The following is a 14,558-nucleotide window of genomic DNA, read 5'->3' as shown; positions in this document are numbered from 1 at the left end:
GTTTGCTGCCTTTGTAAATACACTTTTTGTCAAATTTCAAAACAAACCCATCCTCCGTTATCCGTCAAAAAGTGAAGAAATCCAAGAATTTGCGGGTTATCGGATTAAATGAATGATAGAATACGAACCTAAATTATTAATAGATATCCAACAAAATGGAGCTTGAGGATGGCTTTGACGATATCTTGGCAGAAATCAGTGAACCAACGGCTCCTAAGCAACCAAAACTGGATGAGCCAAGTAAGTTTCACTTTTATAAAAATATAACACCAAAAGCAATGAAATTGGTCATGTCTATAAAGAGGCTTTTTTTATATTATAAAAATAAGTTTCATTCTTTGTCAGGTACATCAGAAGGAGCATCAAAACCAGCGTCATCTAAGACTCATTGTGTATTAGTAAATCAAAAGCAGGTTAGTGTATCATCGTGATAATAAGCTGTAAAAACTTATATGCACAAGGTATTTGCTAAAATACATACGTTTAAGATTTTTGTAGACCCTGTTTTCATTTAGAATGCATTGGGAGAGTGCTTAGATGTAGAGGAGAATCTGTGATAATTTATTTTCTACTGTTTTCCATTTTGTAAAGTGTGCCATAAAGAGTATTTATATTTGTACGCTCTTTATGTTGGACGCTCTCCCTAATATTGGCCACTTACCCTACTTGTTTTATGGCCATTCTAAATATAATAAACTTCCTTGTTTTTTTTTTTCTAGCGTGGCAACCCTCTACTAAAGTTTGTGACCAGTGTCCCATGGGAATATGATGATATAATTCCAGATTATGAGATAGGTAAAACTATTTGTGTGCTATTTCTCTCAGTGAGATACCACAATCTGAACCCGGACTATATAAACAATAGACTAAAGGAATTAGGAAAAAAATATGAACTGAGAGTTCTTTTAGTTCAGGTAAGGAAGTTAATTACTTATATTTCTGCAGAAAGTTATGAAACATTTATTAATGTAAAATCAATTAGTAATACAGTAAAACACTAAAAATAGTACAAGTTGAAGGGAATAGCATAAAATCGCGTATTATGTGAGAAATTATATTAAATGTGATCATATAAAAGTGGATACTGTAATAAATAAAATACTTTGACATGTTCCTGCTGTACCATGGTCATCTCTACATACTACAGACAAAACTATATTTCAGGTTGACCTTAAAGATCCTCATGCTGCTTTAAAAAATCTAACAAGGATATGCCTCCTGACTGATATGACTCTCATGCTGGCATGGAGCCCCGAGGAAGCCGCTAAAATCATTGAGAACTACAAAATATATGAGAACAAACCACCTGATCGGATCATGGAGAAGATTGAGAATGATCCACATCAGAAGGTAAATTACCATTGACCGGGGTGACTTTCAAATGCAGGGGCGACTTTAAAATTCTAGTTTTTAAGCCATATTATACATATTATATATGTATACGAGATTTTTTACAGTAGGTGAATATGAATATATAGTAATTTAACTATTTACAGGAACATTTTCAGTAAATAATGAATAATGGTAATTCTATGGCCGTTTTAAATCTATCAAAGTAACCCCAAATTTTTCAAAGTCACCCCGGTCTACGGTAATGAATAAACTTTTTTTACCTTTCTATTGTAATTGATGGCAGGAATCTCCCCCTACATCACCAAATTTTTTTTATGCAGCAATACAGCTGAAAATGCAGTAAGAATCTATTTTGTCTAAAAACTCTTTTGTTTATTTCAGATCATTAATGCATTGTCTTCAGTAAAACCAGTCAACAAAACAGATGCCATGACATTACTAACAACATTTGGGACCCTAGCAAACATAATCAAAGCAACTGAGAGTAGGCTGGCAGAATGCCCTGGATTCGGAGCCACTAAAGCTAAAAAACTATACAAAGCATTGCATGAGCCTTTCTTGAAAAAGGGCAGTGTTATTGCCAATGATGATGAATTTTCGGGAGACATAAGTATTGAAGATATTGAAAAAATTGAAGATGAAGCTAAGGTTCCTGAAAGTTGATGTACTTATGTATATTGTAATTATTAAACTACTTAGGTTATAATTTTAATAAATTGTATTTAAATGTACTTAAGCTTTTTTTATTAAATACTTATAGGTAAATATTTGGTAGAAATATTTCGTTATTATTTATTCAATAACAGCTACATTTTGGTTGAAATTATGTTTAAATATGTTAAATGGTTAATACAATCCAGACATACACATAAATCAGTAATATTGAAAATTCTGTAATATAAAAAGTACATACTTATCTACGTACATATTAGGTCAAAATTATAAAACCTCAGCATAAAGCATTATCTTTCAGGAGCTAGTTAAATTACAAAACGTTGTTATAAATTTCCAAGAGCCCTTTAAAAAAAGCGTAGACCGTGGGAGCAGGGCTTAACAGCTTGTCTAGGAAGAGTTGTTGGTTTGGGGCATGAGTAGCGGCGTAAAGCAGATTATAGACCAGTGTGCCGTTGAAGGTTCGCGAAAACATCGGCGGTGGCAGCTCCGCGCCGCACAGCGTGTTCAGCGCAGACAACTGCAACAGACACGATTTGAACTCGGCCAACGCATGGAGTAGTTCCTGGTCAAGGAGTGCGAAGTCGCGGTCGGGAACTTTGAGGTAATATTCCTTCATTACAGCAGCTGCAACCCTGCATTCAGCCGGAGTGGCATCAAAGCTGTCCACTGTGGAGATAAACAGCTTGTGGTCGAAAGGCTTCGCAAGATTGTTGTTATTTGTTTTGTCGTCAATCAGGTCGAGCATGACGTAGGTGAGTAACACGGCGGCGGGCAGCGCGGTGGGCGCCGAGGGCCTGTGCCGCGAGTAGTATGCCAGTGCTAACAGCACCAGCCGCACCGGCACTGGCGGTACCTCGAGGCGCCGCAGGCTTTCCAGTTGAAGCGTCGAGCGTGCAAAGTGCTCCAAAAGCCCCAGCGCTCGTACCGAGTCCCACCCGTTCTCAAACACGCACACCTCCGCGTCGTAAGCTGGTCTCGATATGTTATGTGTTCTAGCTATCTCCATTGTCTTTTTGTCCTCGTCTGACACATTAGTTTCATAAATTAATGTAAACCCTTCGTTTTTAAAGTCCGTCAGCAAGTCGTAAGCATAGTAAATAATATTCAGAGATAAAAGTATGGGGTTATCAAATCCAGGAATGGGGCTGGCTCCATAGTAAACTTGAGAGCGATAGAGGTTTATATAGTTAATATGGATGTATCCGGAGGCGACACCTTTAGCGAACCAGCGCTGGTCAGCGCGCGCAACTCGTGCTGCGCGGGGCTCCACCATACACGCCGCCCCGAAACCGCCACTTTCGCGCCGCCCTATGAGTTGCCGCGCTTTTGCTTCTTCTTCAATAAAAATCTTCTTGGCTTCAGCAGATATGAACATGAAAATAGTCTTCATAACTGTTTCCCTATTATATAAAGAGAGATAGTTTATCAAATGCTTATTGCAAGAGTAATGAATGAGAGGTGCTCTCAAGTGTGTTAAAAAATCCATGAAAATATCTCCTGGAATATATCGTTCATTTCGCAGTGCTAAGAAAATTGCCAGTTTTGCCTCTGTCAAACGATGTTTTGCGAGAAAGTCGGCTAGTAAGAAATAACCACAGTCAATGCAGTTCTGGCGTGTATCAAATTTAAGGGTTGTACTCGGTATATACTTAAGTCCCGAGAAGCAGAATTCAATATAGCGACTTATTACCGGACAGTTCAAATGTTGAGCCAGTTCGATTACGTCCCTTTTGCTTTCATACTCGCAGACAACATATTCGAAGCCCATTTCGTCTAATATTTCTTTATAAATTTCCTTCATGAATACGGGTTGAGAGGGCCATTTATCATTGTTATATGTCAATCTCTGTCCCATGTTTTCATGGCCTCCTTTAAACAAGAAATAGCATTTAACTTTAGCCTTCTGGAACATGCCGAGGTATTGTCTGAGGTAGCGTGCGTAGCGGTCGCCTTCGATCCCGCAAGCAGTAGTCAAGCCTGACTGCTTGTAGGTGTTGTAAAGGAAATTTTGGCCATCTACCACGACGGGAGTATCATGCAGCGCGGAAGACGTCAACTCATTTGATTCTACAAACGAGGCAAATGATTTTATTAACATTTTGGTATCTGAAACAGGATGGGAAGTTTCATCAGTTCATTACATGTGAGTTGATTGTGTTGTGATTTAGAAATTGTAAAAAAAAACATTGTTGACTATTATTTAACTGCAGTTACGGATTTACTCTTGTACAATATCAATTTGGAAGATAGATTGTTCTTACATTCCATAAGAATTCAAACCAGACTGGGAATATCGGTGTTAATACTGCCATACTAAAAATTAGCTAAATATCCACTATGGTTTATCTTGTAGGCAAATTGATTCTAAAGAATATGATCATAATTATTTACATAATATATTATAAAATGATATAATATATTCATTTTAGAAAGTAGCGATATTTAGAATGTTATGTTTAAAAACTTATCTCAAATGCTTGGAATGGCTAACTTCTGCCCGCGATTTTGTCTGCGTCAGGCCTCAAACTATCTCCATACAAAATTTCATCTAAATCGGTTCAGCGGTTCAAACGTGAAGAGGTAACAGACAGAGTTATCTTCGGTTTTTAATATTAGTAGGGATATACAGAGAAGAACCGGCGATAATGTTAAGTAGGTACTCTTTATTAACACCCAAAACATAGACCTTGTTTTTGGATTTCTAATGCTCGCCTTATAGATGAAAAATTATTGAAAAATCTGCACTCATAGGTACTTACTTTTATAGAATAGGTCTTTCTCTATTTTGATTTCGCACTGTTCACTTGAGTTCTTCAAAAATTATGATATTATTTTTTTAATTTATTATTTTTCAAATATATTTTTACGTGCAAGCACTATCTGTCGTACCTACAGGATGAACTGACCAAGCCGTAGCTGTGTTATGCATGCAATAAAGGGCATGTAAATCTATTATATACATTCGTTATCAACTTATTCGAATTTCGCAGAGAGCTGCGTTCCAATTTGAGTTTTATTAAGACGTACCCGCGTCGCCTGTGTGCAATTTGGTACAGACGTTACTAAACCCATTTCTTTCTTAAAGCTTTTTTAATCCGGAGTTTTATCAAAATCGGTTCAGTTGTTGGTACCAAAGTACCAAACGCACAGACTTTCGTATGTCCGGTTGTTCTCCTCTAGGTATATGTCGTAGGTGAAATTTTACAAGTTGGTTCATGACTTGTGTCGATTCACTTTTTAGCTTTATTTTTTTTTTCAAAATGGTGAATTTGGACTCGCGAGGTGCACCGCTTATCCCAGGCGGTTGGTAAGGAAGTTACGCGGTAATTTTCTACTATAAGCTGAGTTTTGGGACTAAAACCAATTTATATATTTCATTTTTGCTTATTTAAGATAATACAAGCCAGCTTGATGCAGCCAAGCCCATACAACCATTCCAGTCGCAGAATCATCAAAGTGGTAACTAAATGTCAGATGTGTCGTAACAGAGTCCACACAATGTGTCTAGAATTGTTTCGAAACAAAGTGTCGTCGCCGTGTGTACACTTTTCCGTAACAAGGTGTCGACACATTTGTGTGCACTTTGCGTGCGGTTTGCGACTAAATCTGACAGCAAATTTGTGACAGCAAATGTCAATATAAAATACCTCTTGAAAACCAAGGTTTGTCTAACTACTATTAGTGTCTCGTGTGCTCGTAATTCTAGTAAGTCATCATGGGCAATGCAAATGATAATAATCGACCGAAACCATATAAACACCCAACACCCGTCAACCTTTTACAGAAAAGTTTTTAAATAAATTCAATAAGCTACTTAGGTCAGGCAACGAATGCTCCAAAAGTTGTAGAGGGAAATGCTCGGAACACAATTTTTGACTCCGTAACTCGGTTTGACAAGTTAGGAGGTGAACATATCAAAAGTCCCCGGCCGTAGCCCTTGAGCGGGGGGGAGAGAGGGGGCTTTGAAGGTCCCATTTTCCCGTTTTTCGATTATATCTCGGAAACTATGCATCTCAGCGACATGGCCACTTATACAAAATGAAAGTTAATTTAATTTGTTACAAGTTTATTCAGTCAATTTTTTCGATATGTTGAATAGTTTTTGAGATATCCGCTCTTGAAAGTTTATTTAGGGCTCTCAATTTTTATCTTGATATATCTATATCAGTGAAGGTGCTAGGCCGTGTTTGGTATCGTTTTCGTATAAATCTGGGGTGCTGAATCCATTTAAGATATCACATTGACACCATTCCACAAAATAAAAATAAATCTTTTTAGGGTTCCGTACCTCAAAAGGAAAAAACGGAACCCTTATAGGATCACTCGTACGTCTGTATGTATGTCCGTCTGAATACACAAAATAGTTCTTTACCTATAGATGACAGGAAAACCTATTAGAAATGTGCAGTCAAGCGCGAGTCGGACTTAATGTGCGGAACCCTTAATACGCGAGTCCGACTCGCACTTGGCCGGTTTTTTTGAAACTCTTCTTGACGCTTAACCGCTGAACCGATTTCGTTGAAATTTGGTATAGAAATAGTTTGCGTCCCGGAACAGGACATAGGATAGATCTTATAACCAAAATCATCTTTTGAAGGTGTGAAAAGTGGCGTGGAAATTTGTACGGGAAATCAATAACCGCTGAACCGATTTATATGAAATTTGGGATGGTCTACATCTTTGATTTAGTTAAAAATGATGAAAAAACATGACTTCAAACCTAAACTTAAACAGTATTAACTTCAAGAAGTCAATTCTGAATTCCCCCCTACACCTCATTTCACACCTTTAAAGGATGATTTTTGAGATAACTTATTATATCCTGTCTCGGGACTCAAAATATATGTGTACCAAATTTAAATTAAAACTGTTCAGCAGTTTAAGCGTGAAGAGGAGTTTAAAAGAAAGTATTTTAAATTTGGTACTGCGAATTTATACGAAAACGATACCAAACATGGCCTCATAGCTTTACTGTTGTAGAAGTCAAAATAAAATTGAGAGCCCTAAATTCTTATTACTTGGCCAAACTTGTGTAGAAGGAAAAGGTAAAATAAAAGTCTTCGGCAGGAATATAAGACACAAATATATTTTTTTTGCGTTACAATTTCATTCATCAAATATAAACATACCTTGATTATACTATTCTAGTGAGATCCTCATAGATAAACAAAAACATTTACTTAAAAAATTACAAGGTCGAAATGTCACGGAACTTGTGAGAGTAATATGTGAAAAATAAAAACTTTTATGACAAAAAAAATCTGGACACAATTTAAGAATCACCCAATTGCGTCGAGGAATCATCTGTATTTTTGCTTGTTTCATTACCTCATCGCTTCTTTTTTGTCCTTTGTATTCTGTAGCAATTTGTTAGATCTGAAAATAAAGATAACTTGCGTCGTCACGGATGTCGATTTATAGGTTTTAGGGAGTGCAGAATTCGAAAACGATGATCATTTTATAATCCAAGATGGCGGCTACGTATTTTGTCATAAAAGTGGAATCCAAAATAGTCATCATTTTCGAAATCTGCGCCCCCTAAAACCTATAAAACGATATCCATGACGACTTTTATGACATAGTGCATTGCCGCCATTTTGAAATTGAAAATGTTATCATTTTCGAAATCTGCGCCCCCTAAAACCTATAAAACGACATCCATGACGACTTTTATGACATAGTGCATGGCCGCCATCTTGGAATCCAAAATAGTCATCATTTCGAAATCTGCGCCCCCTAAAACCTATAAAACGATATCCATGACGACTTTTATGACATAGTGCATTGCCGCCATTTATAAATTGAAAATGTTATCATTTTTGAAATCTGCGCCCCCCAAAACCTATAAAACGACACCCATGACGACTTTTATGACATAGTGCATGGCCGCCATTTTGGATTCCAAAATGGTCATCATTTTCGAAAGCGGGGCCCCCTAAAACCTATAAAACGACATACATGACGACTTTTATGACATAGTCCATGGCCGCCATTTTGGAATCCAAAATGGTTATCATTTTCTAAATCTGCGCCCCCCAAAACCTATAAAACGACACCTATGACGACTTTTATGACATAGTGCATGGCCGCCATTTTGGATTTCAAAATGGTCATCATTTTCTAAATCGGGGCCCCCTAAAACCTATAAAACGACATCCATGACGACTTTTATGACATAGTGCATGGCCGCCATCTTGGAATCCAAAATGGTCATCATTTTCGAAATCTGCGCCCCCTAAAACGTATAAAACGACACCCATGACGACTTTTTATGACACAGTGCATGGCCGCCATTTCGGATTCCAAAATGGTCATTATTTTCGAAATCGGCACTCCCTAAAACCTATATATCGACACCCATCTCGACTTTTATGACAAAGTGTTTTGCTACCATCTGCATGCAAGACATTTCTATTATTTTTACGTACAAAAATGGCCCCCTGTCAACTTTCAATCGAGATTTAATCGATAATTTATTCGATTAATATTCAGATTAATTCAATTTCAATCTATGTTAGGTCGACTAAACTAATCGCGATTAAAATTTGAGAATTAACTTTTTTTATTCCATTAATTAGTCGAATAAACAGTTAATCGATTAATGCCCATCTCTGACCATCTCTCATCTGGCATTTTTACACTTTGAGAATATCTGAAAACAAATCAACACAAGGAGCCATTTTGCAAATCCAGTAACATACCAGTAACTTTGTTATTACTTTTGACAGCGCGTGTCATGTGTCAACACAGAGTCGACACAAAGTCGAAACATTGCAACTACTTTGTGACTGCAATATTTCTCAGCCTTGAACCATATTTATACATCATAATTAACAAGTTTCGTAGTATGTAAAGCGTTATTTCTGTTATTTAAGTATAGTATACGCATCGAAGTACTAAAAATGCTTCAAATAATATAGTTATGAACACAGGCACTGAGAAGTAAACAATTTCATTTCCGGCTAAACTAAAACAATGTGGTGGCGCGTTGATTATATTACACTTAGTTTATCAAATCACTCGAGCAGTTTAATTCCCCATAATAATTTAAGTCATATTGTAATATAAATGCAAACAATATATAATTACGTCTTGTAATCCGTTTTAGAGATGGCGTATTAATGTCACTTATTTTTATTTAAGTATTTTTCCATCTGACAGTTTCCATTTGACAGGAACAAAATGAACGAATGAACGAATGATTTTGGCATAAAGTAGTCGCAAACCCGAAACAATGTGTGCACACGGCGACCACACTTTATGTCACTTTGTGTCATGTGTCGACCCTTCCCCATTTCTGGTAACTGTGTCGACACGGCGACGACTCTGCGACTGGAATTGTGACCGAAACAGACGGTGTCGACACAAGATGTGTCAACACCGCGTCGTAACGGCGACTGGAAATGGTTGTATGGGCTTAGGTCAGGCAACGAATGCTCCAAAAGTTGAAGAGGGAAATGCTCGGAACACAATTTTTGACTCCGTAACTCGGTTTGTCAAGTTAGAAGGTGAACATATCAAAAGTCCCCGGCCGTAGCCCTTGAGCGAGGGGGAGAGAGGGGGCTTTGAAGGTCCCATTTTCCGGTTTTTCGATTATATCTCGGAAACTATGCATCTCAGCGACATGGCCACTTATACAAAATGAAAGTTAATTTAATTTGTTACAAGTTTATTCAGTCAATGTTTTCGATATTTTGAATAGTTTTTGAGATATCCGCTCTTGAAAGTTTATTTATAGTGTAAACAACTTTATTTACGGTATTTGACACATTATGACTGACGTATATAGAGATGTAACTAACGCAAATCGATTGTCACAGCAAGCGATTACGATTGGATGGCACATAGACTGAGGTATCGAATTGTGACGTATAATGATTTTTTATTTGAGATTTAAATAAAGCTAAAATTATATGTTTTTCCCGCAAGGTAAATGCATTTAATACATCGACCTAGTAGGTCGCACCTATCGTCAAAATTGAAACTATCGGAATATCCATTTCCTCATCAATAATCAAATATACCTAATAAATAAATAATCATTTCGAATAACAATTAATCCCACGTTGTATTATTATGTAATCTTGTGTGGTATAATAAGCTTTAGTCGGGCCTGTCAGTTAGAACAAAATTTTGACAGTTCCTAACAACTGACAGGCCGATACCGTCCTGCGGATTGTTAATCAGTGGGCCCCTGAAATAAGTTTGCACTTTACATAATTCTTAAATTTATTAATAGATAATTCGGATAAGGGAGAGAGGAGGCTTTTGCCCAGTAGTGGGACAGACACATATGAAATGAAATGAAATGAAATATTTTTATTTCGAACAAAACAAACAAACAGAACAAAACATTTATAGCTTTCTATAATATAACTACGACGAACTGCACCAATACAAAAACTTTACTTTCAAACGTCAATACCGGATCGTTCAGAAATCGATACACTATCTATTCGAAAGTAAATATAATAAATTTAATAATGCTTTGTTGCGACCTAAAATGAAATATTCATATCGATTTACTTAGACGACTACCGATTCATAACGGTGGTGTCCGGACAACACTAAAATTAAAAAAAAAAAGACGTAGAACGTAAACGTTCGCAGTGCAGTTGTTTTCCTTTGTGATTTCAATGTGCAAGACATTTTACGTAGTGTTGCTGTAGTGAGTGACAGACGTCAAATACCGTAAATAACGTTGTTTACACTATAGGGCTCTCAATTTTATCTTGATATATCTCTCTCTCTCTCTTATTTTATATTGTCGGGCATGTTCGCCGACGCGCATGTGGACGGTTTCCACGCGACGCTGCGCAAGCGCTGCGCCGCGACGCTCCGCAGGGTGCGCGATAGCCGCCACAGTCTCCTGGCCGTAGTGGCAGGGAGATGGGACAGTGCATTAGTTAGGCACTGGACCTCCCAACATCTTAGTTTAGGTACTAACATAGTAATTTAAGTCTATTTTTAAGTTTGTTACTAACAACTATGGATTGAATCGTCCAAAATATTTTTTTTTTTATATCTATATCAGTGAAGGTGCTAGGCCGTGTTTGGTATCGTTTTCGTATAAATCTGGGGTGCTGAATCCATTTAAGGTATCACATTGACACCATTCCACAAAATAAAAATAAAACTTTTTAGGGTTCCGTACCTCCAAAGGAAAAAAACGGAACCCTTATAGGATCACTCGTGCGTCTGTATGTATGTCCGTCTGAATACACAAAATAGTTCTTTACCTATAGATGACAGGAAAACCTATTAGAAATGTGCAGTCAAGCGCGAGTCGGACTTAATGTACGGAACCCTTAATACGCGAGTCCGACTCGCACTTGCCGCAATCCGGATAGACTACTTCCTGATGAACATCCGAGATTAGCAAAACATAAAAAAAGCTGCACGATTATGTGTCTTAATATGTATAATGCATTACCTAATGATATGAAGACATTAAATATTATAGCATTCAAGCGACAATTGCATCAATGGCTAAATAACTACAATTTTTATAGCACAAATGAATTCTTGGACATGAAATTTAATTAATTAGACTTGACCTGTATAACATTAATAATTAATATATATAAATAGAGACATTATTTTATATGTTTTGCATGATAGTTTTTAAGTCTTGTACATATTTTGCATACCATTTATGGTTAAACATAAAACCTACCACCTATCGCATGAACACCGATGTACCTGGTAATGTTTATTGCAAATAAAAGATTCTTATTCTTATTCTTATTCTTGGCCGGTTTTTTTTTAACTCTTGACGCTTAACCGCTGAACCGATTTCGTTGAAATTTGGTATAGAAATAGTTTGTTTTAGTTTTGAAGGTGTGAAAAGTGGCGTGGAAATTTGTACGGGAAATCAATAACCGCTGAACCGATTTATATGCAATTTGGGATGGTCTACATCTTTGATTTAGTTAAAAATGATAAAAAAACATGACTTCAAACCTAAACTTCTGAATTCCCCCTACACCTCATTTCACACCTTTAAAGGATGATTTTGAGATAACTTATTAATATTATGTCCTGTCTCGGGACTCAAAATATATGTGTACCAAATTTAAATTAAAACTGTTCAGCAGTTTAAGCGTGAAGAGGAGTTTAAAAGAAAGTATTTTAATAAGTTTATATGTTTTTACTTCGGAATGGTGTCAATGTGATACCTTAACTAAATTTGGTACTGCGAATTTATACGAAAACGATACCAAACATGGCCTCGTAGCTTTACTGTTGTAGAAGTCAAAATAAAATTGAGAGCCCTCAATTCTTATTACTTGGCCAAACTTGTGTAGAAGGAAAAGGTAAAATAAAAGTCTTCGGCAGGAATGTAAGACACAAATATATATATATTTTTTGCGTTACTATTTCAATTATCAAATATAAACATACCTTGATTATATTATTCTAGTGAGATCCTCATAGATAAACAAAAACATTTACTTAAAAAATTACAAGGTCGAAATGTCACGGAACTTGTGAGAGTAATATGTGAAAAATAATAAAAACTTTTTACAAAAAAAATGAAACCGACTTCAAAAAGGATGAAATAAAATATTATCCTTTTTTATGTCTATGCGTTACCAACTCATATGTTTGAAGTCGGTGCCAAGCCAAATTTTGAAGCATACCATGACTTTGGTGCGATTCGATAAGGATTTACCTACGTTGGATTGCCTTACACGACGACAATGAACGTACTTTCTGTATGTACAGTCGACGTTAAAAATATGTTTACACTTTTCGCCTTATTACAAAGGAGTAAGGTGCAAAAGTCTAAACATATCATTGACCTCGACTAGACCTAAGAACACACCTAAGAACACACGATCAAACCTTCTTGGCGCAGTCCGTACCATGTTTGTCGGCACATTACTCGGAGTAATTAACAATGGAGCCGCCATTAACAGGCGTTCCCCTCTGTCGAAAATAGGCGGCCAATGGTCAACAACTTGTCAACCATATGTATGGACTGACGTTTATCTGACATGACGTACCTATACATTTGATGTGCCCCTCCCCCGCAAAAAACGGCAGACTATTTTGTACCGAAAATTTTAGACATGGCGTCTCCGTTGGTTATATCCTCTAAGGCACATTAGTGTAAATATAAATGCATTTTTTGCCGTCGTATTTTTTAAAGAGCATTTCTAACTAATGCTCGAACAGTCTATAGCACGCAAGTGTGGGATTGGGACTGAGTTATTTTCCGTCCCTTATCCAGAGGACTACATTTCAAAATATAAAATATTCAAGGAATTTACTTTCTTGCCAAATTTCACCTACAGAGGTTCAGTTGTTTAGCCATGAAAAGGCGACAAAGAGGCAGACAGAATACTTTACACATTTATACTAGTTATTAGTACAGTTCTAATGGGATTTATAGCCATAAAGCTGATTATTTTTGACTGACTATTTTAAATTTGGCTTGGCACCGACTTCAAACATATGAGTTGGTAACGCATAGACATAAAAAAGGATAATATTTTATTATTTAATCATTTATTTACATACAATATATACAGTGGTACTACTAAGGTAAATTAATAACTAGCTTAAATCTAAAATAGGCCCTTGAGGCATTGTACCAAGGATGCTGGCGGCATTTCCTCGCTGTATCGCAATTCGCAATGCTGATACGTTGTGCGAGCCGCCAGCTCTTCGGTCACCAGTTACGTCAACCAGACGCTTCGCGATTTCTGCGAACAACTTATGCGCGCTGGGACCCCATGGACCTAGAGTTTCAACTCCAAATGGTACAAAATGGTACTCTCTACCGAGGCTCTTATATTTGTTACGTTTTAGAATTTCGGCGCTTTCCGCCGCTCCGCCTGCTTTTACAGTAGTCCGTTGGAGGTGGGACGGTGCCAGTGTGTCTACGCAGGTAGCATCCTACACCAACATCCGTCCCAAGCTCCAAGGAACTAAGGACACTCCATCGGGCCTCTTGCCATCATCTCTGATAATGCCAGTCGGCTCAAGAAGAGCAGGCACATTGATGGTGGCAAGACACCGACGGATTATGTCATTAAGCGACGCATGTCTCGAAAAACGGCCTGCACTTTTTTGACAAGATAATCCGTGGTGTCCCAGTCGGTCCACGTCCGTGCCACAAGAGCATATGTGTGGCGTACACACCGAAACCCCGAGTCGCAAACCAGTCGCCAGTCTAAGGGAGGCCACCAAGAAAGATTTTATTTATTTCATCCTTTTTGAAGTCGGTTTAATTTTTTTTGTAAAAAGTTTTTATTTACCATTTTTAGTTTTAACGCATTGTTAAGAGCACGACGCATGAATGAAAAACAAGATCATGTTTAACACTAAATTCGTGTACCTATTACTTTAGTAAATATGTAATCAGGAATTTTCTCGAGTCCCATCTGGGAAATTATAATTCCTGTCAACTAAATCCATCCGCCCGCCCCGCCACTGACCCAATCCCTCAGCCCCCCGATCACTCAACCTCACAGCACAACAACCCCTGATCATGGAACCCCTCGATCCTGAACCAGCAACCC

At 37.3% G+C, this 14,558-nt stretch overlaps 2 protein-coding genes across 2 annotated transcripts; one reads left to right on the top strand and one right to left on the bottom strand.

Annotated features, from left to right (window-relative positions):
* The first annotated feature begins 72 nt into the window (after window positions 1-72).
* Window positions 73-2,084, top strand: LOC134792097 (DNA excision repair protein ERCC-1). The gene is made up of 5 exons (XM_063763284.1): window positions 73-240; window positions 346-413; window positions 720-914; window positions 1,165-1,350; window positions 1,735-2,084. Exons 1-5 carry the CDS (start codon window positions 156-158, stop codon window positions 2,014-2,016), a joined length of 816 nt encoding a protein of 271 aa, XP_063619354.1. The 5' UTR covers window positions 73-155; the 3' UTR covers window positions 2,017-2,084.
* A 242-nt stretch (window positions 2,085-2,326) lies between these two features.
* On the bottom strand, window positions 2,327-4,154 carry LOC134792476 (uncharacterized). The gene has a single exon (XM_063763757.1). The coding sequence runs from the start codon at window positions 4,124-4,126 to the stop codon at window positions 2,339-2,341; it is 1,788 nt and encodes a 595-aa protein (XP_063619827.1). The 5' UTR covers window positions 4,127-4,154; the 3' UTR covers window positions 2,327-2,338.
* Window positions 4,155-14,558: the final 10,404 nt, after the last annotated feature.

Source organism: Cydia splendana, chromosome 7 (assembly GCF_910591565.1).
Source record: "Cydia splendana chromosome 7, ilCydSple1.2, whole genome shotgun sequence".
NCBI lineage: Eukaryota > Metazoa > Arthropoda > Insecta > Lepidoptera > Tortricidae > Cydia > Cydia splendana.
The sequence above is the reverse complement of the archived record's forward strand: the minus strand, read 5'-3'. Positions and strand labels throughout refer to the sequence as shown.

Excerpts from the sequence above, each read along its gene's own strand:
- LOC134792097 (XM_063763284.1), top strand. The coding sequence starts at position 156 with ATGGAGCTTGAGGATGGCTTTGACGATATCTTGGCAGAAATCAGTGAA. Across the intron at positions 241-345 it reads ACCAAAACTGGATGAGCCAA|GTACATCAGAAGGAGCATCA; the intron begins GTAAGTTTCACT and ends ATTCTTTGTCAG. Across the intron at positions 915-1,164 it reads TGAGAGTTCTTTTAGTTCAG|GTTGACCTTAAAGATCCTCA; the intron begins GTAAGGAAGTTA and ends ACTATATTTCAG.
- LOC134792476 (XM_063763757.1), bottom strand. The coding sequence starts at position 4,126 with ATGTTAATAAAATCATTTGCCTCGTTTGTAGAATCAAATGAGTTGACG.